Source organism: Populus trichocarpa, chromosome 1, assembly GCF_000002775.5.
Source record: "Populus trichocarpa isolate Nisqually-1 chromosome 1, P.trichocarpa_v4.1, whole genome shotgun sequence".
NCBI classification, from domain to species: domain Eukaryota; kingdom Viridiplantae; phylum Streptophyta; class Magnoliopsida; order Malpighiales; family Salicaceae; genus Populus; species Populus trichocarpa.
Window position 1 is genome coordinate 45792614 of NC_037285.2, and position 25654 is coordinate 45818267.

The 25654-nt window shown below is 36.7% G+C and overlaps 3 protein-coding genes across 3 annotated transcripts in view; 1 reads left to right on the top strand and 2 right to left on the bottom strand.

Moving 5' to 3' along the window:
* The window catches only part of LOC18096055 (uncharacterized), a 691470-nt gene that overhangs the window by 598734 nt on the left and 67082 nt on the right, over nucleotides 1-25654 (bottom strand). The gene's annotated exons all lie outside the window — the stretch shown is intronic.
* Nucleotides 1992-5086, top strand: LOC18095837 (N-alpha-acetyltransferase MAK3). The gene is made up of 4 exons (XM_006370488.3): nucleotides 1992-2253; nucleotides 2341-2464; nucleotides 2857-2912; nucleotides 4383-5086. Exons 1-4 carry the CDS (start codon nucleotides 2068-2070, stop codon nucleotides 4545-4547), a joined length of 531 nt encoding a protein of 176 aa, XP_006370550.2. The 5' UTR covers nucleotides 1992-2067; the 3' UTR covers nucleotides 4548-5086.
* Nucleotides 12913-25197, bottom strand: LOC18095838 (uncharacterized). The gene is made up of 4 exons (XM_052448530.1): nucleotides 24493-25197; nucleotides 23067-23162; nucleotides 13252-13932; nucleotides 12913-13136 (listed from the first exon to the last, which is right to left on the bottom strand). Exons 2-4 carry the CDS (start codon nucleotides 23124-23126, stop codon nucleotides 13050-13052), a joined length of 828 nt encoding a protein of 275 aa, XP_052304490.1. The 5' UTR covers nucleotides 23127-23162; nucleotides 24493-25197; the 3' UTR covers nucleotides 12913-13049.

Genomic DNA, 25654 nt, shown 5'->3' on the forward strand with positions numbered 1-25654 from the left:
TAATAATATTTATACTCTTATAAATTTTAATGAAAATAATAATATGTATAATACAAATAATAATATTTTTAGTAGCAATAATATGAATTATTATAAAAATAATATTATTTATAACACCAAATATAATAATATTTTAGAGATAAATACTATTAATTATACTAAAAAATAATATTAATAGAACAAATAATAATAGTTTTGAGAACAATACTATTAATTAGACTAAAAAAAAATATTTTTAATACCAACACTATCAATTATACTAAAAAAGTATATTAAGAAATAATATAATAATTATTTTAATATTAATTATACTAAAAAAATAATATCAACAAAACAAACAATAATATTTTTACCATTAATACTCTAAACATTAATTTTACTAAAAAAAGAATATTTTTAATACAATTATACTAAAAGTATAGGCAGCCCAAGCGCCACTTGGTGCTTAGACTGCACTCAAGAGAAAGGAAAGCTAGTGCCACGCGGCGCTGAGGCGGCTTGCCTGGGGGCGTGGCAGCACTTGGTCTGCCCGCGGCCAGGACCCAATGCTATTTTGGATCCTGCCCTGCCAGGCCCAAGGCTAGCCTTAGGCCATGCCTGACAGTGCCCACGCCAAAGCACCACGTGGCGCTTGGACTGCAGCACAGAGGAAGCAGGCCAAGTGCCACGTGTACCAACATGGTTTTTTTCATAGTAATAACAATTTTTTAAAATTTATTAATGATGATAATAATATTTATACTTTTATAAATTTTAATGAAAATAATAATATTTGTAATACAAATAATAATATTTTTCGTATGAATAATATGAAGTATTATAAAAATAATATTATTTATAACACCAAATATAATAATATTTTAGAGATTAATACTATTAATTATACTAAAAAATAATATTAATAGAACAAATAATAAAAGTTTTGAAATCAATACTATTAATTAGACTAAAAAAATAATAATATTTTTAATACAAATACTATCAATTATACTAAAAAAAATATATTAAGAAATAATATAATAATACTTTTAATATTAATTATACTAAATAAATAATATTAACAAAACAAACAATAATATATTTGGTTAGTGAACAGACCAAGAGAAAGGAAATCAAGCACCACGTGCGCTCCTGGTCTGCCCAGTGCCTAAGGCCGGGCCAACCAAATGTTCAGGTGGCGACGCGCTTGGCGCCCTGGTCTGCCCCCAGCCCCAAGGCCGGGCAGACTGAGCACCAGGGGACAGCAACCCTGGGGGCTTGCCTCTAGGCTGGCGCCCCTGCCCTTCAGCCCAACCACACCCCTGCTAAACAGTGCGGTTCATAGTGAAAGCTATCACAGTCCACAATAAAAGCACTCACAATGCATCCACAGTGTAGCGAGTGCAATCCACAGTGAATTCACTCACAGTGAACAGTATTCCGCGTTATAGTGAAACACTGATAAGTTTTAGTTATAATTAATAGTGTTTTTATTTTTGTGCAGCATATTCAATATGATTTTATCTAATTGCTTTGGTTAGTTTATAAATTTATTTTGTTGGTTTCAACAATAATTTATTTAAAATCAATTTTATTATCTGAGACTAAATTTATTTTGAGAGTTTTAAGTAATAAATTCTATGATGTTGAATTTATAATCATAATATTTACCACGTAAAAAAAATATAAGAATTAGAGATAAATATTAAAGAGGGAATTTTTTAAAATAATATTATCATTTTTTATAGAAATGAATTTTTTTTGTTTTTTTTATATATCTATTTCTCTTCTATACTATAAATATTAATAGATATAATAACTTGAACTTTTACTAGGAAATGCAAATCTAGAATATAAAAAAAATTAATTATTAGTATTATTATTATTATTATTATGGACCTGTTGATAAACTAGCACGAAATCCAGAAATGGATAATGCTCGTAAGCCCAACACAAAGCAATACCCAATGGAGTCCAGCTAAAGAAGTAGAAAGGGCCGAAGGGAATCTTTTTATAAGGAAGCTGCTACATTTTCAAACAAGAAGTAGAACCCTTCGGTTATAGTCGTCAAGAAACAGAAGGACAACAATGGACGAAGTTCAAGAAAGAGAGAAAAAAGAAGAATTCGATGCATCAGAGATTGAATACGTTAGCTATGGTGGTGAGCATCACCTACCATTAATCATGAATCTTGTCGATCAAGAACTTAGTGAGCCTTACTCCATCTTCACCTACCGTTACTTTGTTTATCTTTGGCCACAACTTTCTTTCTTGGTAAGTGTGATTCTTTTCTTCTTTTATGTTGTTGGGATTTTTTTTTGGTGTTGTAACTGTGTTTTTGTTGGTGGGTTTCAATTTCAGGCGTTTCACAAAGGCAAATGTGTAGGGACTGTTGTTTGTAAGATGGGGGATCATCGGAATTCAACTTTTAGAGGTTACATTGCTATGTTAGTTGTCATCAAACCTTATCGAGGAAGAGGCATTGGTAATGGCTTCTTTTTTTTTCATTTTGGGATTTTGTGCACAGTTTTAGGTTGTGTTGGATTATATATGTGTATCTTGGATTGGTTTTTAATGTACTATTATTGGAAACAAGAAAGGAAAGGGGGTGAGGGTTTTCAAGAAATTGGGCATGCATTGTTAACATTAATGGTAGAAATATGGATGTTTGGAATGATTATGTGTATAAACTGGCTGCATTTGATTTGAACTCAAGGTCCATTCTTTGTTTTCCTACACTTGGGATGGCATTTACAAAGGAATGGATGTGGGCTTTGATAGTTTTTAGGCTTTGTGTTGATATATCATGTTTTTCTCGTTAATTGTATTGTGTATGGGTACGTTGTAATTTCCAGTGAAATTCTCTCCGTACTGCAGCTACTGAACTTGTTACCAGATCTATTCAAGTGATGATGGAATCTGGATGCGAAGAGGTTTGTCAAGTTTTAGTTGGTGTACCTTTTGGTTTGTACTCATCTAAATGTAGCATTATTCATACAACTATATCACAAAGGAAGTATGGATTTTTTATCCTCAAGCTTTATTTGTACTTTCCATGGTACCGAATGAGCATATAGGAGAGTAGAAATAACTACATTTCCTAAGCATTACCACCAAACGTTGGAGCTCTGTTTGGGGCTTGAAACAGCATGGGAAACAAAGGAGAATTATGAAACTGCTTAAGTGGTTACCTTCACTGTCAATTATAGGAGAGTAGAAATAGTTTTCCTTTCTACTCCATTGTGCTCTTTGATCTCAAACCAAAGGGAAAAATAAGCTTTCCTCTCGAGTTTGACTGGCAACTTGGCATGTGTGTAAATGGTGATGCCGTATCTTTTATTCACACCTCCAAAAACCTTTTCTTCTGAAATTTCTTGGTGTTTGTGCATTACTCTGTAGTAACACCATGTCTCTTAGACACTTCATGCTTCATGTGTTATTTCAATTCCATCTCTCCTCTTAGTTACCTCATGCTGCATGTGTTATTTCAATTCCATCTCTCCTCTTGCTTTAATCTTTATTAGGGTTAAGTGAGCCAGTCCTTTGGAGGTATCCCTGCACATGGATAGTAGTACATGCAAACAATGAATTATGTTGTTAATGTGCTGCCAGGTTATGCTCCCTGCTAGAAGTCCAAAATATTACATGTCATGTGTGATGATTTTGACTTGCATTGACTGATTGCACCTACGTGACCAATTTAGGACTTGTAGCTGATAAATTGATATGGTTAAATTGAACTGTCCCAGAAATTTTCGTTTCATTATCTCGAGGTTGAAATTGTGAGAAAAAAAATTAAAAGAATGATTCCATGGAAAAAAAAAAAAAAACGAGTTCAATGGAAATTTACTGATGAGAAAGGAATATGGATTCATTCAATGTAAACACAACTCCATGCTTTGCTGCAGTATCATAGTTCTGAACGAACTTAAATATTGTCCCAAGAAGCCAATAATTTGTGAGGCCTTGGCTTTGCTGATATTCCTTGTGTTTTTGAATGATGCGTTAATTCTATTTCTAGTTATTTCACCTTGATGCATGAATTTGCTCTCATTTCTCATATCAGGCAAAGAACATAGAATGAAAAGGTGGGAGAGAACATAGAATCCGAATAAACTGCTATGACTTTAATGTAGGATATCAGAACAGCTCAAATGAACTGCATGATTATTTGACTGTTTTTCCACCTTAACTGGTGATAAGTGGTCCACTCTGGAACACAAGCATGCCACATTAAAGAATATGGTCCGTGATAACTACATTTTCCCCCTATTTGCTTATGTTTAGCATATCCCAACTTTATATTTGTGTATTCAAGCATATCACTTTCTTTACTATAGGGAAGATGAAATGCTAGTTGTTGATCTTTTATTGTGTTGTGTTTTTCTCTTTCCTCTTCGAAGGTAACATTGGAAGCAGAAGTTACAAATAAAGGAGCACTTGCACTATATGGCCGTCTTGGTTTTATTAGAGCAAAACGACTCTTTCACTATTACTTGAATGGAGTTGATGCCTTTCGTCTGAAGCTGCTATTCCCCCAGCCAGAGTTAACCCCTCTTTGCCTATGATGGCTGATAGAGACGATACACACGAGCATCTCCCCTGCTGTAAAGAAAAACCCCGGTGGTTGTCATCGTTTTCTCCGCCTCATCTGGCCGGAAAAAGACCGCGATTGTCGTCGTCCACCGAAGCTTCAAACCGACGATTCTCCCTCGTCAGCCATCAACGGCCGTCGAGACCACCGCCATCAGAATCCTCGCCCTCAGATCTACCAGAAGCAACCATTTTTTGGCCGGAAATCTCGCCAGAAAATTTCACCGCCTCCAACAGTAACCGCGCGTGGGCCACACGCGCCGCCAGTGGCATTTTCGTAATTTTCAGAGAAATTCGAGGGTATTTCAGTATTTTACCTATACAGTGACACTCAAGTAATTTTTTGGGTTTCTACTGGTATTTTTGATATTTGTTTTTATATATAAATGCTTGTAAATTTTCTTGCATGTTGTAAAAAATACAAAAACCAAAGTCGACACGTCTCTTTTTTTTAAAAGGACCGATGTCAAAAATGTAAATACCAAATATGGATTATGTCCATTATTTCTTTTGGTAACCCAGACGTAACTCTTCATTTTAGGGTTAAAACGTCATATTTTAGACAAGTCTTCTAATTTTTAGGGACTGATGTCATTTTTAACGTGCCTTCTATTTTTAGGGACCGATGTTAACCATTTTAAAAAAAACAAATTACCAATAAACCCAAAATATAATGGATTATATCCATTAATTCTTTTGGTAACTCAGACGAGTCTCCTAATTTTTAGGGACTGATGTCATTTTTAACGTGTCTCCTATTTTTAGGGACTGACGTTAATCATTAATTTTTTTTACAAATAAGCCCAAAATATAATCGCATTTGAATAAAATAAAAAACACACAAGTAAGGGTAACCTTTCTTTTGAAAGGATGTTTTAAGGGTGATGTCTACCTTCCCTTAATCATAACTAACCCCGTACCCGAATCTCTGGGACCAGTGTCTAATTTGGGATTTCTAGTTCCCTCAAATTACTAGATGGCGACTCCAATACAATCTTTGTTTCCCCCAATTGAGAAAAAACCCTTTTTGTTAAATAAACAAAAAAGCGGGAGCCGTCGCCCGACGTCGTGTATCGACAGAATGGCGACTCCACTGGGGACTTAGGGTTGAGCCAACTGCTTGTGTTTGCTTTTCATTTGCTCTTTCTTATCGCTATTTATTTTTGGGCACTTATTTTATTTGCATTATTTATTTTATGCAATATCTATTGTGATTCTTTTCAATTTTTCATTTCATCACATACATACATATTATTTATTTGTGTATTCACACACTTCACTGTGAACCCATAAAAGCTCTGGACCCGAGCTCGTCCTTTTTAAGATTAGAAAAGAGAGATTCAAGTGGCAAGTGTGACTTATGTCCACTGATGCTCATTTGGACTTTTGCTTGGATTGTAACTCACCCTATGCAACTAGTACTGTGGAGTCTTTCTCCCCTACTCATGTTGTATAAGGTTAAGATGCTGATTACTTCACGAGTAATTCGGGCAATCTAAGAACCGGAGAATATCTTTAAGGATAGACTAAACTGAGCCAAACCTTATGAGCTAGATCCTATCAAGTAGGATATACCCATTAGGACACGAACAAATGTCAATGCATAACATACATGTTCATATACATTTCATATTCTCATTAAATCTCCACCGATCCTTATAGGAAGTGTGAGATGGAAAAACCCATGACTATTGAGGAATTTTTGACCAGATCAGAATTGAGCCAACATGATGAAGGGGATTGTTTGCCATCAGAATTTGAGTCTCAATTACCAGCACACGTTAAATTAGATGACAAACCACTGGGTACAAGACAACTGCTAGACTGCTGGGAAAGGTTATCCTCTCATGATCAAATCACTTTCCAGAAACAATATGGGGATCTATCACATTTACTGAAAATTAGGGTCCAACATGCTTGTTTTCAGGCCATGATAGGGTTTTGGGATCCAGAATATCGGTGCTTCACATTTGATACTGTGGATATGACTCCTACTATCGAGGAGTATGAATCCCTGCTAAATTGTCCCAAGTCAGAAAAGGTGTACTTTTACACACCTATAGAGCATGCACTTTCTAACTTTGCTTGGATTACCCAGGCAGACTGTCAACTAGCAAAATCACATGCAACTAAACGAGGAAATAGCCAGGGTTGGTTTTGGAATGAACTAGAAGCCATATTCAAAAGGAGATTACATGATGAAAGCAATGAAATCCAATTGAGAATTTTGGCCTTAGGGATATATGGTTTGGTTCTTTTCCCATTTGTCAAGGAATGATTGACTTTGAGGCTGTTAATGTATTCAAAAATGTGGTGACCCTTAAAATTAACCCTGCTACAACAATATTGGCAAAAACTTTCTCATCCTTGAATTATTGTAGAAAAGCTGGAAGGGGTCGTTTAAAATGTTGCTTACAGTTATTGTTTGTCTGGACTGTAAGTCATATGATTGAGGGGAAGATTTCAGGTTTGGTTGGCACCTCATGGCATCTTTATTCTCAGCTGGAGAATTTTGCTGAAAAACACTTGCATGAAGTAGGAAGAACCATATGGGAATCAATATTTCTATGTCTAAATAAATCTCAATTTCATTGGAGGAGTCGATACTCTTACTTCAAATCTTATCTGACATATTGTGGTGAGTATCCATGGGTCCCGTTGATAGGAGCCTGCTGCTGTATTAACTATTGTCCTATCATGGTTTTACGACAATTTTGATTTGAGCTGTAACACCCCACCTCACTAGCAAAAAATTGTCCGCTTTGGGCCTCCCAATCCACCCATGTCCAGGGCTTCCACCCAGGTCCCCCTGACGGGTTTGTTCTTAGCAGCCATGCATGGCCTCAAAACGCGTCTTTCAGAGTAGTGCAGCACACTCACCCTGTCAGATACTGTCCCTTCTAGGCCCCCCGGTCCACCCATTCCTAAGGCTTCCACCCAGGTTCCCCTCAGGGTTTTAAACGCGTCTTACTAGTCAAGATGAGCATGCACTTATAAGGCCCTAGCTTTTGATGTTCGCTTCCGATGTGGGATCTAACATGAGCAGTTTATTCCAAGGACTACCGAACTGGCAACATTTTATGAAGATTTCAAGACCTCAAAGAAATTATTGGAGTTAGTGAAGAAGGCATGAAAACATCATGGTAGTGTTACTTCTGCTAAGAGAGTAGACGGAAAAACAACTGAAGGATATCCAATAAAAATCAAATTTCTCCCCCAAATCGGTTCAAGTTCCTGTAGGTTTGGAGTCCTCAGTGAGAACTTTCTTAAGAGAATCTGATCTGGTCTATTCCTCGTCATAAGAAAACCTTGCAACAAATAACAAGCATGCATAAAACATATGGCATTTTGCATCCATTTGTGCATTTCATTCATTTATCAAGCATGCACACGTTTGAAACATATGTTCCCCTACCTGAGGTCTAATGGACTGATGAAGATGGAAAATCAAGACAGGGGTTAGCTAGAGGCTCGTTATCAAAAGGAAGTTGAGAGCAGTAAAGGTGAAGTAGCTTAACTCATAAATTTATTTGAATAAGTGTTGAGCTTCAAGAATGGAAAGGGAACGTCTGCACAGTCTCTTGCGTGGAACACTACTTGTCCACATTCCATTGAAGTTGCACCTCTCCTTTTTCATCATGAACAATGACAGCAATGTCTTCAGTCATCAATTAATGACCACAACCCTTGTTCTCGTTCAACTGTACTGATAGTCGTTCAAAGCCTTCACATATTCCAAGAGCACATAATAGCTGCTAGCTTTCTATTCCTGGTGCATTGGCCTTCTTTCCAGACATCTCTATTGTGAACACCATTCCGGTCCAGCAGCATCGGATGCTGATCTGAGAAAAACAAGAGCAAACATTGCAACTTTAACAAAGCAGAATTCTTACTATAGGTGTTTGTTTGATGTACTGCCAGTGAGGAATCGAAGAGGAGACAAAAGGGTTTCAGATTCATCATTTTCTCTCCCAGTTGAGACAATGCGTGATTCCACACATCAGCAATGGTGGTACTGCATGTTTCTGTGCGCTACCAAGATTACCTGGCTGTTGGAAAGTTTCTACCAATCCACAAATAACCACAACAACATGGGAAGATTGACATGATGTTGTGAGGATTGTCGAAAGAATTGAACAAGCTACAAAGAGGGGAATGATTGAAGATTCTGCCAAGGATTCTAGAACAATAATGAGAGATGAATCAAAGGATGACTCTGACGATGGGAAGCCTTAATTATGTGGTCCAACCAGGTCTCACTGTAGCATCAACTGCTAAAATGTCTTTGCCAAGATTGACATATCTCGACCACTCGAGTTTGTCCACCATCATCTGTTAGACTCCGGACTTATTGCCCTGACTCCGTCAAATCCCATACAACCATCGTTTTCTAGGTGGTATAATCCAGAAAAGAGATTTGAACATCATTAGGGGATTTTGTGCCATTCAGTTGAACAATTGCAAGAATTTCAAGAATCAAGTTGAGTTTGTGCAAAATGACATCATCAGCCATATTGTCACCTCAACATCCTCAGATTGACAAGTGATCGAAATGCTTGGCAAAACACAAATATCGCCAGAAAAGCTGATCCAAGAAGAGTGTTAAACTATCGATCCTTTTTGTTATGAGTTTTGTCATTCTGCATTTTATTTTGGGATCACATCTCATCTTTTAACGAAACATGTCTTTTCTTTGTCCCTTTGTTGTTCTGAAAGCATGAGATGTTTCTTTCAAAGGTTATTTTGACAAAATATTTTGATCAAGCTCCAACATGCGTTTAAGATTAGTCAATCGTGAAGATTAAAATTATTTTACTTGAATGACTTGATGCTTGTTAAAATGGCATGAGGTGACCAAGAAACTTTTGAGCTCACACATGAAATTGAATCACACACCATATAGCTAAGTTTTAGCAGTATGCATAATGACACGTAGTGGATTCAGTAGTTATGGACTCGTGAATTATGATTCTTACAAGTCTAAATCATTACATTGGATGAGGTCAAAATTTATCGGTTCTAACCGACCTTGCTTGAGATGAGAAAAGGCCATTTTTGTTTCATCCTTTCACAATTCTTGAAATATATATCCTTTGTAGTCCCATTTTGAGCTGATAGAATATTTCTTTCATAAAAAACCCTGACTAGGATCACACCCCACACTGGGGGCAATGAGAGTTTTTTTTCCTAGAAAAGACGAAGACAATGTTAGAGTCGATGGATCAAAGGGAAGGCTTAGAACAAAAGTCCAATGATTGAGAAAGGGCTAGAAGAAGAAAGCCAAAGATTGATAAAGACACAACAAATACCAAAAGTTAACACGAAAAATCGAGCGTTATGTCTTTTGGTGTGTCTATGATAAAGCCTTTACGATCTTCAAAAGTTTAGATTGGTTATTCATCAAAGAAAAGTTGGATTTGCGTTATGACCTATGTTAAACGAATTTTGATTTTTGAGATTAACAAGGTTATATGTCACTGTCTCTACAAAGACAACGTGAGGAAAAGAGATTGATGAGTAATTGATGGTGATCCTAGGTTCTTGAAACCCTCAAACACCTTTTGAGCTTGTGAAATTCCTTTCTTTCATAGCCATGAACCATAGCCCACATTACGTGCTTTAGAAAGTCCTCTTTAATCAAGTAAGCAATCTGAACCGATAAATGGCGATCTCAAAACTTGAAGAGTCGTTTCATAAGGGTCGTGACTTCATGAATCAAGCTACTGATTATTATGCATGCTGATAAAATTGTTGCTAAGAAAAAGAAACAATCTTTCTTGAACTAGCCTCAAGTTTTGACTCGGGTACCTTGTTTTTCTTGAAATTCATAAAAGGTCACCTCATCACAGACAATCAAAAGATATACCCAAAATTAGAGTTTAAAATGGATACAAATAACCATGGAAAAGCCATTTTAATCTTACAACGAGTCAATTTCTTTTCTCTCAAAATACAAGACAATCAAAGGACTACATTGAATAGCGTGTGTTGGATCTTTGACCAATAAAGCTTGATTTCCAAAAATACTTTCAAAAATTGACATCTCTCTGATTTCATTTCAACAATCAGACTTGAATAGACATGACCTTTGAAATGTGAGATTTGATTCCAAAATAAGAAAGATTTTCAAAAGAAAAACATCGACCATGTTTGCAAATTCCTGACAGAAATGACATCAATTCTCCTCGACACTCCTGGGGGCAATACAATGGACCTCCGAGAAGGAAAACAAACAGTGTTTAAATCAGCTAGGGGATAGGGATGATCAAATGATGAATCAATAAACTGAGGACAATATGGTTCAAAGAAAGATAATCAGTGAATGATCACATTCAGATCAATTAAGGGCAATGATGTTCAAGAACAATTTATGATCCAGTAAACCCCGACAACAATTGAGAGCAATGTACCTGAAGGACATCTTCATATCTTCATCTTGGTTTATCATCTCCAATATGGCTATGACTATTAAAAGATGTTATCACATGAATTGCTTTGAATGAATGTTGGGAGGATGCACCGCACCCACCTAGACTGACCGTGGGACCATCTGATTTGAAGCTTAAATGTGCACTGCACCACATGAGTATGGGTGATAAAAGCAACATCATTGATAAGGCCGAGACACTTCTTTTCACAATCTGGTTAGATGAGTTGAGAAGAACTTATTGAGAAAGAAACTGAGCATACAACGATGAGCTTTTTACTGCAAAGTATGAAATGCAGGTCTGAATGACATGACAGTTCCATGAAAGTGGATGACCGCATATACTTGAAGGGTATGTTTCAACTGGAGGTGAGTTCATAACTGATTGACAATCTTGATGGGTGTTGGCACGATGCGCACAATCAATCAAAGAACAATTCTTGAAAGAATCCAGGAGATGAATGATTTGTTAAACTTCTTAATGATAAATCAAGCAACACTACAATTGGGGGCATTGTCAAGCTTGATAAACAGTGAGAGCAGTAATTATCGCGGACAGCCCAAGATGGGCACTGCATTTACAGCTGAGCGGATGGCTAGCACATGAATGAGCCAATGCATCGAAAGAACAAAGAAGGCTTTGGAATGCAAACAAAGCCACCCTATGACGATGAAACATCAAAGAGGGGGGAACCTATATTTCAAAAACAGGTAAGATGCATTGCATATCATCTAACTTCACATGCATTGCATAATTGTTTTGCAGATATTTCACGAAACAATATTCCCACTGGGATCCAACGAGACTCACATGAATTGAAGTTCTTGTAAATCACATCAAATATGGCAATTCCACAAAAGCAAAATTCATAAATGAAGACAAGAAAGATGGATTTTTATTCATAGAAAAAGGGGTTTACAAGTACAAATGTTAAACAGTGCGAGGACGATCAGGGATATTTTCATCTTGATGGTTAATCATGCCTCGGAATTCCTCGAATTGCTTATGCATGCGCTCCATCTCTTCCTCGAACTCGAGGTGTCGTGTGTTAACGTAGTTCCTCCAAAAGTCAACACGTGCATTCAGCTCTTGGTTTCTCCTCTCCAAGTTGTTTCTGTGACGTCTCTCATCACGGAGTCTATTCCTTAAATTCTCGATCTGATGTTGGAGATCAGGAACCTGAGTATTCAACTTAAGTCTTCTGGCATGAAGACGCTCTGCAACGTTCACCAAAGATGAAGTAGCTCTAATACTAAGAGCAAGTGACTCATTCACTGCTTCTATTATTATTTCATCTTTGACCGATATCAATAAGAGGAGAAAAAAAAAAGAAAGAAAAGAATTGCAAACACTATTCACGTTTTTTTACTATTTCAAAGAAAAACATAAAAAAATTTCATGATCTATTCACTCTTTAACATTAATATCATCTCTTTCTTACACAATCTCATCATCTTATCAAAACTCTTAAATTTTTATTTTTCTTATTATTAGTTTTCCAAAAATCACTTCTTCAAGAACACCTAAAATTTTGCTTTAATTACCATAATTTCTTACTTTCCCTACTCACTTCAATAATCTTAATACAATTTCACAATCAATTGTAATTTTCTATAAAATTTATCATGAACCCTAATTCCTCATTTCACAAAGTTCAATCAATTTAAAGCATAAATTCTTCGAGAATCTTATTTAAAAGTGTGAGGACATCTTACCAAGCAATAACCAAAGCTTTTACACTTTTAAATTGAGAAATTTTCCTTGCTTGAATTTGTTTTTCCTCTCCTGGCCGAATGCTTCCTTTTCTTTAAAAATGTTTCCTTATAGCACACAGTCACTTGCACTCATATATATATGAAGCCAATTTGTATCCCATTGCCAATGGAACAGTTGGGATTATTTCCCACCAATCTAAAACATATTCGTAGCACCAACCTTGAAATCATGTAACAGTTAACCACCATTCAACATGAGATTGTTCTGCTAGGAAAACATGATATCAAACTTTTGAACAAATAGTACAGCATCAAGTCCAAATATATTCACAGCTCAAAGACATGAGTCTCCATCTTCTTTCCACCCCATATTTCTGGTCCACTCTCTATTAATGCTTGAATCTTCAGCTACTTCAGGTACCTGTAAACCAATTCAAGCATGGCATGCTCATTTAACTTGTAAATCTTATTATTGAGAGAAACAAGAAACAAACACACTAAAAGAGAGGCAAGAAATCAAGTCAAATCAGCAGCACCTCTGATTGAGCACTCATTGAACCATCTGGTGTAGTAGCAAATTTTGTGGTCAGCTTTGGACATTGATGGACCTTCAACTTCTCCAAACGAGGGAATAAGAAATAATCACACCATCCGAAACTAAAACGGATAATACTTGATAATTGTTCTAGCGACAACACCTTTAGATTAGGAAGCACTATCTCCTTCTCAACGTTGATAGGTAAAGCTTGACCATCCTGCCCAGGAGACTCTGGAATTATTTCCCTTTCGCCATCCTCTTCTCTGATAATATGCTTCAATTCACCGCAGTTATTTATGAAAAGAACTTCTAGCTTTGGCAGACTTCGAGCGAGGGACGGTGTGAAGATAAATGTCAGTTTGTTGAGAGACTCCAAATTCAGACGATTAAGACTTTGGAGGCTGACATGTCTAGATGGCCCCTTCCATATACATTTGAGCTCAGGTAAACATGACAGCTGTAACTCTGTTAAAGATGACAGAAGCGGTAGCTCCTTCTCCTCACTACTTCCTTCATCAGGCTCACCTAATTCAAATACCTCTTCCAATGATTTGCAGTCCTCAATTTCCACACTCTTTAGATTTTTCACAGCTCGCAGCAATTTTGCTGGAAACGGAGTGCGAACATCCCCACAATCGTCCACTTCTACATATTCTAATCTTTGTAAGAAGTCGTTTTGCTGTCCATGGGCGGCCATCTTATCAGAGAACAATATTATATTTTTTCACTCTCATAAAAACAATTTATATGATGTATAAATAGGAGAAAAAAATAGAAAAAAACAGGATTAAATACTTTTTAGAGATTACATATTATTGTTTTAGTTTTTTTCTTAATTAGAGATAAGTTAAATAATAATTAGATTTTTGCGAAAAAAGGTTACTACAACTCCTAATAATTAGTTTCATGTAAAAAATAAAAATAAAAATAGTTACTAATATTTTTATTTTAGTTATAAAGTTAATAAATTTGTTGTAACCCAATTTTGGATTCACCAAGATTTTCTCAAATGTTATTTTATTTCTATTATTATTTATAAAAATCCAAAAAAATTAAGAAAAAGGAAAATTCAAAAATATATTTTTCTCGAGTCAACCGCATCTTTCCATAAGAACCGATTCCACCGGGTCAATACAGGTCAAACCATGTCGGCCAAGTAAAAAATGAGTTTTCAGGTCAAAACCGAGTCCACCGAGTCAATACGGGTCAAACCATGTCGACCAGGGTAAAAAATGAGTTTTAAGCCGTTTCGGGTCAAAACCGTCATTTTCGGTCAAAACTGAGTCCATCGAGTCAATACGGGTCCGACCATGTCGACCGGGGTAAAAAATGAGTTTCAGGCCATTTTGGGTCAAAACTGTTATTTTTGGTCAAAACCCAGTTCACCGGGTTGATACTCGTCAAAAGTTTTTTTCCAGTGTTTCGACATAATTTTCAGTCATTAAAATGAATTTTTAGCGGTTGAAACGGGGTTTTTCTAATACTGAATTGAGTTTTTAATTTTTAGGATTAAAAAAATGCCGAAAGCAGACGGTGATTAAAAAATAAAATTTTGTGGAAATTTAAGCTTTCTATGTCCCCTGTAATTGGCTATAAATAGCCAGTGACAGTGCGCCAGGGAAGAGGAGAGAGAAAAAGAAAGAAAGAAAAGAATTGCAAACACTATTCACGTTTTTTTACTATTTCTTCATGCGAGTAAGATATTGATTTTTATTAAAAACAATATGGAAAATACCAAATATATCCCGACACATCTCAGCCCTTGAAATATTCCAAGATTTGATCCCGTTGCGCCACGTCATCCGGTGTACCGAGCTTTCGGTGCACCGCGCTACACCAGATCAAAGCTCCGCTCATCCAGACCGTCCGATCAACCTGCAGATCTAGCCAATCACAGCCATCCGATCGTTTCATCCGAGATCCAACGGTGCACAGTGTTCAGCGGTACCGGTGTACCATACACGCGTTCATACCGTAGCATAATCTCGGACTCTCTCTCTCCTCTCGTCGGCGCCGCTCTCTCTCTCATCCGATCTCCACTTTCCGGCCGTCTCCAGCCTCCGCACCACCACAGAAAGGTTTCTCCCCTGCTGTAAAGAAAAACCCCGGTGGTTGTCATCGTTTTCTCCGCCTCATCTGGCCGGAAAAAGACCGCGATTGTCGTCGTCCACCGAAGCTTCAAACCGACGATTCTCCCTCGTCAGCCATCAACGGTCGTCGAGACCACCGCCATCAGAATCCTCGCCCTCAGATCTACCAGAAGCAACCATTTTTTGGCCGGAAATCTCGCCAGAAAATTTCACCGCCTCCAACAGTAACCGCGCGTGGGCCACATGCGCCGCCAGTGGCATTTTCGTAATTTTATCGATTCTAACCGACCTTGCTTGAGATGAGAAAAGTCCATTTTTGTTTCATCCTTTCACAATTCTTGAAATATATATCCTTTGTAGTCCCATTTTGAGCTGATAGAATATTTCTTTCATAAAAAACCCTGACTAGGATCACACCCCACACTGGGGGCAATGAGAGTTTTTTTTCCTAGAAAAGACGAAGACAATGTTAGAGTCGATGGATCAAAGGGAAGGCTTAGAACAAAAGTCCAATGATTGAGAAAGGGCTAGAAGAAGAAAGCCAAAGATTGATAAAGACACAACAAATACCAAAAGTTAACACGAAAAATCGAGCGTTATGTCTTTTGGTGTGTCTATGATAAAGCCTTTACGATCTTCAAAAGTTTAGATTGGTTATTCATCAAAGAAAAGTTGGATTTGCGTTATGACCTATGTTAAACGAATTTTGATTTTTGAGATTAACAAGGTTATATGTCACTGTCTCTACAAAGACAACGTGAGGAAAAGAGATTGATGAGTAATTGATGGTGATCCTAGGTTCTTGAAACCCTCAAACACCTTTTGAGCTTGTGAAATTCCTTTCTTTCATAGCCATGAACCATAGCCCACATTACGTGCTTTAGAAAGTCCTCTTTAATCAAGTAAGCAATCTGAACCGATAAATGGCGATCTCAAAACTTGAAGAGTCGTTTCATAAGGGTCGTGACTTCATGAATCAAGCTACTGATTATTATGCATGCTGATAAAATTGTTGCTAAGAAAAAGAAACAATCTTTCTTGAACTAGCCTCAAGTTTTGACTCGGGTACCTTGTTTTTCTTGAAATTCATAAAAGGTCACCTCATCACAGACAATCAAAAGATATACCCAAAATTAGAGTTTAAAATGGATACAAATAACCATGGAAAAGCCATTTTAATCAAGCTTATTGATATCGGTCAAAGATCCAACACACGCTATTCAATGTAGTCCTTTGATTGTCTTGTATTTTGAGAAAAAAGAAATTGACAAAAAAAATCAATATCTTCTCGATCTAATGTTGGATCTTTAATCAATATCTTATTCTGGCGATACACGACGTCGGGCGACGGCTCCCGCTTTTTTTGTTTATTTAACAAAAAGGGTTTTTTCTTTGATTAGGGGAAATAAAGATTTTATTGGAGTCGCCATCTAGTAATTTGAGGGAACTAGAAACCCAAATTAGACACTGGTCCTAGAGATTCGGGTACGGGGTTAGTTATGATTAAGGGAAGGTAGACACCACCCTTAAAACATCCTTTCAAAAGAAAGGTTACCCTTACTTGTGTGTTTTTTATTTGATTCAAATGCGATTATATTTTGGGCTTATTTGTAAATTGTTTTTAATGATTAACATCGGTCCCTAAAAATAGAAGACACGTTAAAAATGACATCAGTCCCTAAAAATTAGGAGACTCGTCTGAGTTACCAAAAGAATTAATGGATATAATCCATTATATTTTGGGTTTATTGGTAATTTGTTTTTTTTTTAAATGGTTAACATCGGTCCCTAAAAATAGGAGGCACGTTAAAAATGACATCAGTCTCTAAAAATTAGAAGACTTGTCTAAAATATGACGTTTTAACCCTAAAAAGAAGAGTTACGTCTAGGTTACCAAAAGAAATAATGGACATAATCCATATTTGGTATTTACATTTTTGACATCGGTCCTTTTAAAAAAAAGAGACGTGTCGACTTTGGTTTTTGTATTTTTTACAACATGCAAGAAAATTTACAAGCATTTATATATAAAAACAAATATAAAAAATACCAGTAGAAACCCAAAAAATTACTTGAGTGTCACTGTATAGGTAAAATACTGAAATACCCTCGAATTTCTCTGAAAATTACGAAAATGCCACTGGCGGCGCGTGTGGCCCACGCGCGGTTACTGTTGGAGGCGGTGAAATTTTCTAGCGAGATTTCCGGCCAAAAAATGGTTGCTTCTGGTAGATCTGAGGGCGAGGATTCTGATGGCGGTGGTCTCGACGGCTGTTGATGGCTGACGAGGGAGAATCGTCGGTTTGAAGCTTCGGTGGACGACGACAATCGCGGTCTTTTTCCGGCCAGATGAGGCGGAGAAAACGATGACAACCACCGGGGTTTTTCTTTACAGCAGGGGAGAAACCTTTCTGTGGTGGTGCAGAGGCTGGAGACGGCCGGAAAGTGGAGATCATATGAGAGAGAGAGTGTCGCCGACGAGAGGAGAGAGAGAGTCCGAGATTATGCTACGGTATGAACGCGTGTATGGTACACCGGTACCGCTGAACACTGTGCACCGTTGGATCTCGGATGAAACGATCGGATGGCTGTGATTGGCTAGATCTGCAGGTTGATCGGACGGTCTGGATGAGCGGAGCTTTGATCTGGTGTAGCGCGGTGCACCGAAAGCTCGGTACACCGGATGACGTGGCGCAACGGGATCAAATCTTGGAATATTTCAAGGGCTGAGATGTGTCGGGATATATTTGGTATTTTCCATATTGTTTTTAATAAAAATCAATATCTTACTCGCATGAATAAATAGTTAAAAAACGTGAATAGTGTTTGCAATTCTTTTCTTTCTTTTTTTTTTTCTTTCTCCCCCCTCCTGGCGCAGTGTCACTGGCTATTTATAGCCAATTACAGGGGACATACAAAGCTTAAATTTCCACAAAATTTTATTTTTTAATCACCGTCTGCTTTCGGCATTTTTTTAATCACCGTTTGCTTTCGGTGCAACTGCCCGTTTGACAAATTTTTTATTTTATTTTATTTTTATTTTATTTTTTTATTATGTATAATAATATATATTTATATAGGTAAAATTAAAAACTCAATTCAGCATTAGAAAAACCCCCTTTCAACCGCTAAAAATTCATTTTAATGACCGAAAATTATGTCGAAACACTGGAAAAAAACTTTTGACGGGTATCAACCCGGTGAACTGGGTTTTGACCAAAAATAACAGTTTTGACCCAAAATGGCCTGACACTCATTTTTTACCCCGGTCGACATGGTCGGACCCGTATTGACTCGATGGACTCGGTTTTGACCGAAAATGACGTTTTGACCCGAAACGGCTTAAAACTCATTTTTTACCCTGGTCGACATGGTTGGACCAGTATTGACTCGATGGACTCGGTTTTGACCGAAAATGACGGTTTTGACCCGAAAACTCATTTTTACTTGGCCGATATGGTTTGACCCGTATTGACTCGGTGGACTCGGTTTTGACCGAAAATGACGGTTTTGACCTGAAAACGGCCTGAAACTCATTTTTTACCCTGGTCGACATGGTTTGACCCGTATTGACTCGGTGGACTTGGTTTTGACCGAAAATGACGGTTTTGACCCGAAACGGCTTGAAACTCATTTTTTACCCTGGTCGACATGTTTTGACCCGTATTGACTCGGTGGACTCGGTTTTGACCCGAAAACTCATTTTTTACTTGGCCGACATGGTTTGACCTGTATTGACCCGGTGGAATCGGTTCTTATGGAAAGATGCGGTTGACTCGAGAAAAATATATTTTTGAATTTTCCTTTTTCTTAATTTTTTTGGATTTTTATAAATAATAATAGAAATAAAATAACATTTGAGAAATAAAATAACACTATTTTCCGACGAATAGTGTTTGCAATATCGGTCCTGGCTGCCAACATTATTTCATCACGAGGAAGGATCATGTCTCTAGCCACGGTTACAGCAATATCTTCATTGTCCATTACAGTATCCTCTATTGTAACTGGACGACCATTCACTTCAAAGCTAGTACGCCAACTGCAGGCTCTACTGCAGGAACAGGGTTTGGGTTAGCATTGGAAGAAGAGGAAGACATGGTTAAAGCTTCAAAAGTTAAGAACTTTGAGAGTATTGAAAATGCAAGAAGTTGATGATGTCTTTCACCAAATACTGCGGGATTTATAAGGATTTTACTCCTACCATTTGTTTCGAACAGAAGATCAGATCTCAACCATACATACATGACTTCCTTGAGAAGCTTTCCTCATTTTTGGGATCCACAAATCAAATCCCAACCGTACATACAAGACTTGCTTGGGAAGCTTTCCTCATTTTTGGGATCCACAAATCGAATCCCAACCATACATACAGGACTTCCTTGAGAAGCTTTCCTCATTTTTGGGATCCACAAATCGAATCCCAACCGTACATACAAGACTTCCTTGAGAAGCTTTCCTCATTTTTTGGGATCCACAAATCGAATCCCAACCGTACATACAAGACTTCCTTGAAAAGCTTTCCTCATCTTTGGGATCCAATTACAAATCAAATCCCAACCGTACATACAAGACTTTCTTGAGAAGATTTCATCATCTCTAAGATCGATTTACAAATCAGATCTCAACCATACAGGTATGACTTCCTTTAGAATTTTTCATCAACCCTGAAGCTCATTGTTGAAATCACTTTCATGTATTTCACAGACGGGTCGGTTCACAAAACCATTGCTGAAATCACTTTCATGTATTTCACAAAAACATTGTTGAAATCACTTTCATGTATTTCACAAAAAAAAACCAATGTTGAAATGACTTTCATGTATTTCACAAAACCATTGTTGAAATCACTTTCATGTATTTCACAATGCTAATCTGAAATCACTTTCATGTGTTTCAGAAAATCAATTTTGAAATCACTTTCATGTATTTCACAAGACTAAGGTTGAAATCACTTTCATGTATTTCACAAAAAAAAAATCAATTTTGAAATCACTTTCATGTATTTCACAAAACCATTGTTGAAATCACTTTCATGTATTTCACAACATTAATCTGAAATCACTTTCATGTATTTCACAAGATCAATATTGAAAACACTTTCATGTTTTTCACTTGGACAGTTCACCCATAAGAATAGACCAACTGAAAAATCTGTGCATTTTTCAACACTTCCATCATTTTTCTTTACAAAACTTACTATGCAAAGTCAAAAGAAAATGAATTTTCCAATGCCTTTGCACCGTAAGCATTGTAAAGAGGGGGCAACTGTTGTAACCCAATTTTGGATTCACCAAGATTTTCTCAAATGTTATTTTATTTATATTATTATTTATAAAAATCCAAAAAAATTAAGAAAAAGGAAAATTCAAAAATATATTTTTCTCGAGTCAACCGCATCTTTCCATAAGAACCGATTCCACCGGGTCAATACAGGTCAAACCATGTCGGCCAAGTAAAAAATGAGTTTTCGGGTCAAAACCGAGTCCACCGAGTCAATACTGGTCAAAACATGTCGACCAAGGTAAAAAAATGAGTTTTCGGTCAAAACCGTCATTTTCGGTCAAAACCGAGTCCATCGAGTCAATACGGGTCAAACCATGTCGACCAGGGTAAAAAATGAGTTTTAAGCCGTTTCGGGTCAAAACCGTCATTTTCGGTCAAAACCGAGTCCATCGAGTCAATACGGGTCCGACCATGTCGACCGGGGTACAAAATGAGTTTCAGGCCATTTTGGCTCAAAACTGTTATTTTTGGTCAAAACCCAGTTCACCGGGTTGATACCCGTCAAAAGTTTTTTTCCAGTGTTTCGACATAATTTTCGGTCATTAAAATGAATTTTTAGCGGTTGAAACGGGGTTTTTCTAATACTGAATTGAGTTTTTAATTTTACCTATATAAATATATATTATTATACAAAATAAAAAAATAAAATAAAATAAAATAAAAAATTTGTCAAACGAGGCAGTTGCACCGAAAGCAAACGGTGATTAAAAAAATGCCGAAAGCAGACGGTGATTAAAAAATAAAATTTTGTGGAAATTTAAGCTTTGTATGTCCCCTGTAATTGGCTATAAATAGCCAGTGACAGTGCGCCAGGGAAGAGGAGAGAGAAAAAAAAAGAAAGAAAAGAATTGCAAACAATATTCACGTTTTTTTACTATTTATTCATGCGAGTAAGATATTGATTTTTATTAAAAACAATATGGAAAATACCAAATATTTCCCGACACATCTCAGCCCTTGAAATATTCCAAGATTTGATCCCGTTGCGCCACGTCATCCGGTGTACCGAGCTTTCGGTGCACCGCGCTACACCAGATCAAAGCTCCGCTCATCCAGACCGTCCGATCAACCTGCAGATCTAGCCAATCACAGCCATCCGATCGTTTCATCCGAGATCCAACGGTGCACAGTGTTCAGCGGTACCGGTGTACCATACACGCGTTCATACCGTAGCATAATCTCAGACTCTCTCTCTCCTCTCGTCGGCAACGCTCTCTCTCTCATCCGATCTCCACTTTCCGGCCGTCTCCAGCCTCCGCACCACCACAGAAAGGTTTCTCCCCTGCTGTAAAGAAAAACCCCGGTGGTTGTCATCGTTTTCTCCGCCTCATCTGGCCGGAAAAAGACCGCGATTGTCGTCGTCCACCGAAGCTTCAAACCGATGATTCTCCCTCGTCAGCCATCAACAGCCGTCGAGACCACCGCCATCAGAATCCTCGCCCTCAGATCTACCAGAAGCAACCATTTTTTGGCCGGAAATCTCGCTAGAAAATTTCACCGCCTCCAACAGTAACCGCGCGTGGGCCACACGCGCCGCCAGTGGCATTTTCGTAATTTTCAGAGAAATTCGAGGGTATTTCAGTATTTTACATATACAGTGACACTCAAGTAATTTTTTGGGTTTCTACTGGTATTTTTTATATTTGTTTTTATATATAAATGCTTGTAAATTTTCTTGCATGTTGTAAAAAATACAAAAACCAAAGTCGACACGTCTCTTTTTTTTAAAAGGACCGATGTCAAAAATGTAAATACCAAAAATGTAAATACAAAAACGTCATATTTTAGACAAGTCTTCTAATTTTTAGGGACTGATGTCATTTTTAACGTGCCTCCTATTTTTAGGGACCGATGTTAACCATTTAAAAAAAAACAAATTACCAATAAACCCAAAATATAATGGATTATATCCATTAATTCTTTTGGTAACTCAGACGAGTCTCCTAATTTTTAGGGACTGATGTCATTTTTAACGTGTCTTCTATTTTTAGAGACCGACGTTAATCATTAAAATTTTTTTACAAATAAGCCCAAAATATAATCGCATTTGAATCAAATAAAAAACACACAAGTAAGGGTAACCTTTCTTTTGAAAGGATGTTTTAAGGGTGGTGTCTACCTTCCCTTAATCATAACTAACCCCGTATCCAAATCTCTGGGACCAGTGTCTAATTTGGGATTTTTAGTTCCCTCAAATTACTAGATGGCGACTCCAATACAATCTTTATTTCCCCCAATTGAGAAAAAACCCTTTTTGTTAAATAAACAAAAAAGCGGGAGCCGTCGCCCGACATCGTGTATCGACAGAAGTTTTAAAGATATGTTAATAATTTTTTTGTGAAGTTATTTGATGTACTTTTGTATAAAAAACATTTTTTATTACGTGCAAAGTTGTTTTAGTGGACAAACTTGTCTAATTTTTATCCAGATAGATTACCTCCAAAGTAGTCAATTTGCTCAGCACGAGACCCTTCAATATACACCTCGTCTCAGGCATGGATTCCACGCGTAATGTTTTCAAATTTGTGAACCCCTGCAGCAAAAGAAATTTTGTGCACTTTTGAACTATATAATTTTGGTAAATAGATGAACGAATTGTCCATATAAACTTCAGCAAAAAAACTTATCAACAAAAGGATAGAAGTAGACATGGCAACAAGGCATGGGAATGTGAAATCATAAGTTGCAGGACTGAAATAAACAACTCAATATTAGCAGATGGAGGTTTATCTTCCTCTTCAAATACTTCCATTAATTGGGGGAAGAGCCTCAATTTCACTCAAACTTGGAAAGCATAAAGATTGAAAAATCTAGGTAGGATTTCATTACAATAATTAATTTCTTACTTCTTAAGCCCTGCATCAAGAGACAGGGAATGATACAGTTAGACAACTCCTTTTCAATTTAGTGGATGGCTAATGGATTTATCTCCACTTATCAATTACTTCAGTTTCAGAAATTTAAAGGAAGAAATCAACATGTATTGAAGTTGACAATTTAGATTAAAAAGGAAAAAAATTATTGGAGAAATATAAAGGACGTACTTGGAGCTGTGCAAACAAATTTCCCAATTCTTTGTGGCCATCAATTTCTAGAATTTGCAAGGAAGGCAATTGGGCGTTTTGCTGCCCATGGACGACCATCTTATCAGAGAACAATATTATATTTTTTCACTCTCATAAAAACAATTTATATGATGTATAAATAGGAGAAAAAAAAAGAAAAAACAGGATTACATACTTTTTAGAGATTACATATTATTGTTTCAGTTTTTTTCTTAATTAGAGATAAGTTAAATAATAATTAGATTTTTGCGAAAAAAGGTTACTACAACTCCTAATAATTAGTTTCATGTAAAAAATAAAAATAAAAATAGTAACTAATATTTTTATTTTAGTTATAAAGTTAATAAATTTTTAAAGATATTTTAATTGAATTAAATATTTGAACACAAAATAAGCTAATATGATTTCTATGATTAATTGTTGGTATTAAGTTTCTTATATTTATATATGTTTAGATAAAACAAAAAAATAAGCAGTGACGAAGAAAGAATAAATCTAACAGATAATAAAAATTACGTAAACCATGAGGCAGTTAAATCTAACAGATAATATATTTCAAATGAGGCGCAGTTAAATCTAACAGATAATATGTTCTTCCATATGATTAATTTTTAATAACGCAAACAACAATGAGGCAGTTAAGTTTCTTATATTTATATATGTTTAGATAAAAAAACAAATCATAAAAAAATAAAAATAAGCATTTATCAATTACTTTACTTTTAGAAATTGGGAGGAAGAAAGAATAAATTATCGCAATTGACAATTTAAATTAGTGGAGAAATATAAATTACGTACTTGTAGCTGTGCCAACCAATTACCCACTTCTTCGTGGCCTTTAATGGTTAATCTTTGCAAAGGCAATTGAGCATCAAAATTCCTTGGACCTAAAAAGCTGTAATTTGATATGAGCCCAAGAGACAATGTTCTTAGCTTAGGGAACTTGATGATGCCATCTTTGTTATGAGACAAAGAGACATATTCCAGTTTACCACATCCATGTATATCGAGAGATTTTAATTCTGGGAGACTCTGGAATTATTTCCCTTTCACCATTCTCTTCTCTGATAATATGCTTCAATTCACCGCAATCAATTATGAAAAGTTTATCTAGCTTTGGTAGACTTTGAGCGAGGGATGTTGTGAAAATAAATATCAATTTGTGGAGAGAATACAACTCCAGTTTAATAAGACTTTGGAGGTTGACATTTCTGGTGGGCCCCTTCCATATATATTTGAGCTCAGGTAACCTTTTTAGATGTAACTCTTTTAAAGATGACAGCAGCTCCTTCTCCTCACTCCTTCCTTCATCACTTAATTCAAATACCTCTTCCAATGATTTACAGCTGTGAACAATCACCTCCTTTAGATTTTTTAAATCTTGCTGGAATCTTGCTGGAAACAGAGTTAAAACATCCCCACAACGCCACACGTCTACAGATTCTAATTTATGTAAAAACAATTGCTCAAATGTCTTCGCATTTAAGGATGTACCAACCAACATTAATCTTGTCGAGGTTGGGTATCGATCCTCAAACATTCTAGTATATTCATCAGCTATCTGGAAAAACAAAATCTCTAGGAATGCATTCAACCTTCGGTATCCTCAATGATAATACGGCTAACTGAGACAACGAATTTAGTTCTGTTAGTCTTGCATTCATTCCTCCTGTGCTGTCTCACATCCAACATCATCCCATCCCTTAAAGCTGTGACCCCCAATCAATAGCTCTTCTAACTTCTTCAACCTTCCAATGAAATTCACAGGGATCCTTCTTAGCCTTCGACAACCTGTCACATCCAACAACCTTAACTCCTTGAGCTCTCCTATTTCACCAGGTAATTCTTCAATGGATGAGCACCACTTAAAAACAAGAATCTTAAGTCTCTGCAGCTTTCTCAACCGAATGAGGTCCTTGCATCCACACATGATCAACACCAACGATTGAAGTTTCGTTGA

What these genes read in the sequence shown, in the direction of transcription:
- LOC18095837 (XM_006370488.3), top strand. Translation starts at nt 2,068, where the DNA reads ATGGACGAAGTTCAAGAAAGAGAGAAAAAAGAAGAATTCGATGCATCA. An exon ending in GGCCACAACTTTCTTTCTTG is followed by an intron (nt 2,254 to 2,340) that starts GTAAGTGTGATT and finishes TTTCAATTTCAG; the next exon opens with GCGTTTCACAAAGGCAAATG. An exon ending in TTATCGAGGAAGAGGCATTG is followed by an intron (nt 2,465 to 2,856) that starts GTAATGGCTTCT and finishes TCCGTACTGCAG; the next exon opens with CTACTGAACTTGTTACCAGA.
- LOC18095838 (XM_052448530.1), bottom strand. Translation starts at nt 23,126, where the DNA reads ATGCCTGAGACGAGGTGTATATTGAAGGGTCTCGTGCTGAGCAAATTG. An exon ending in GCAAATTGACTACTTTGGAG is followed by an intron (nt 13,933 to 23,066) that starts GTAATCTATCTG and finishes GCCCATGGACAG; the next exon opens with CAAAACGACTTCTTACAAAG. An exon ending in CAATGAGTGCTCAATCAGAG is followed by an intron (nt 13,137 to 13,251) that starts GTGCTGCTGATT and finishes ATTGGTTTACAG; the next exon opens with GTACCTGAAGTAGCTGAAGA.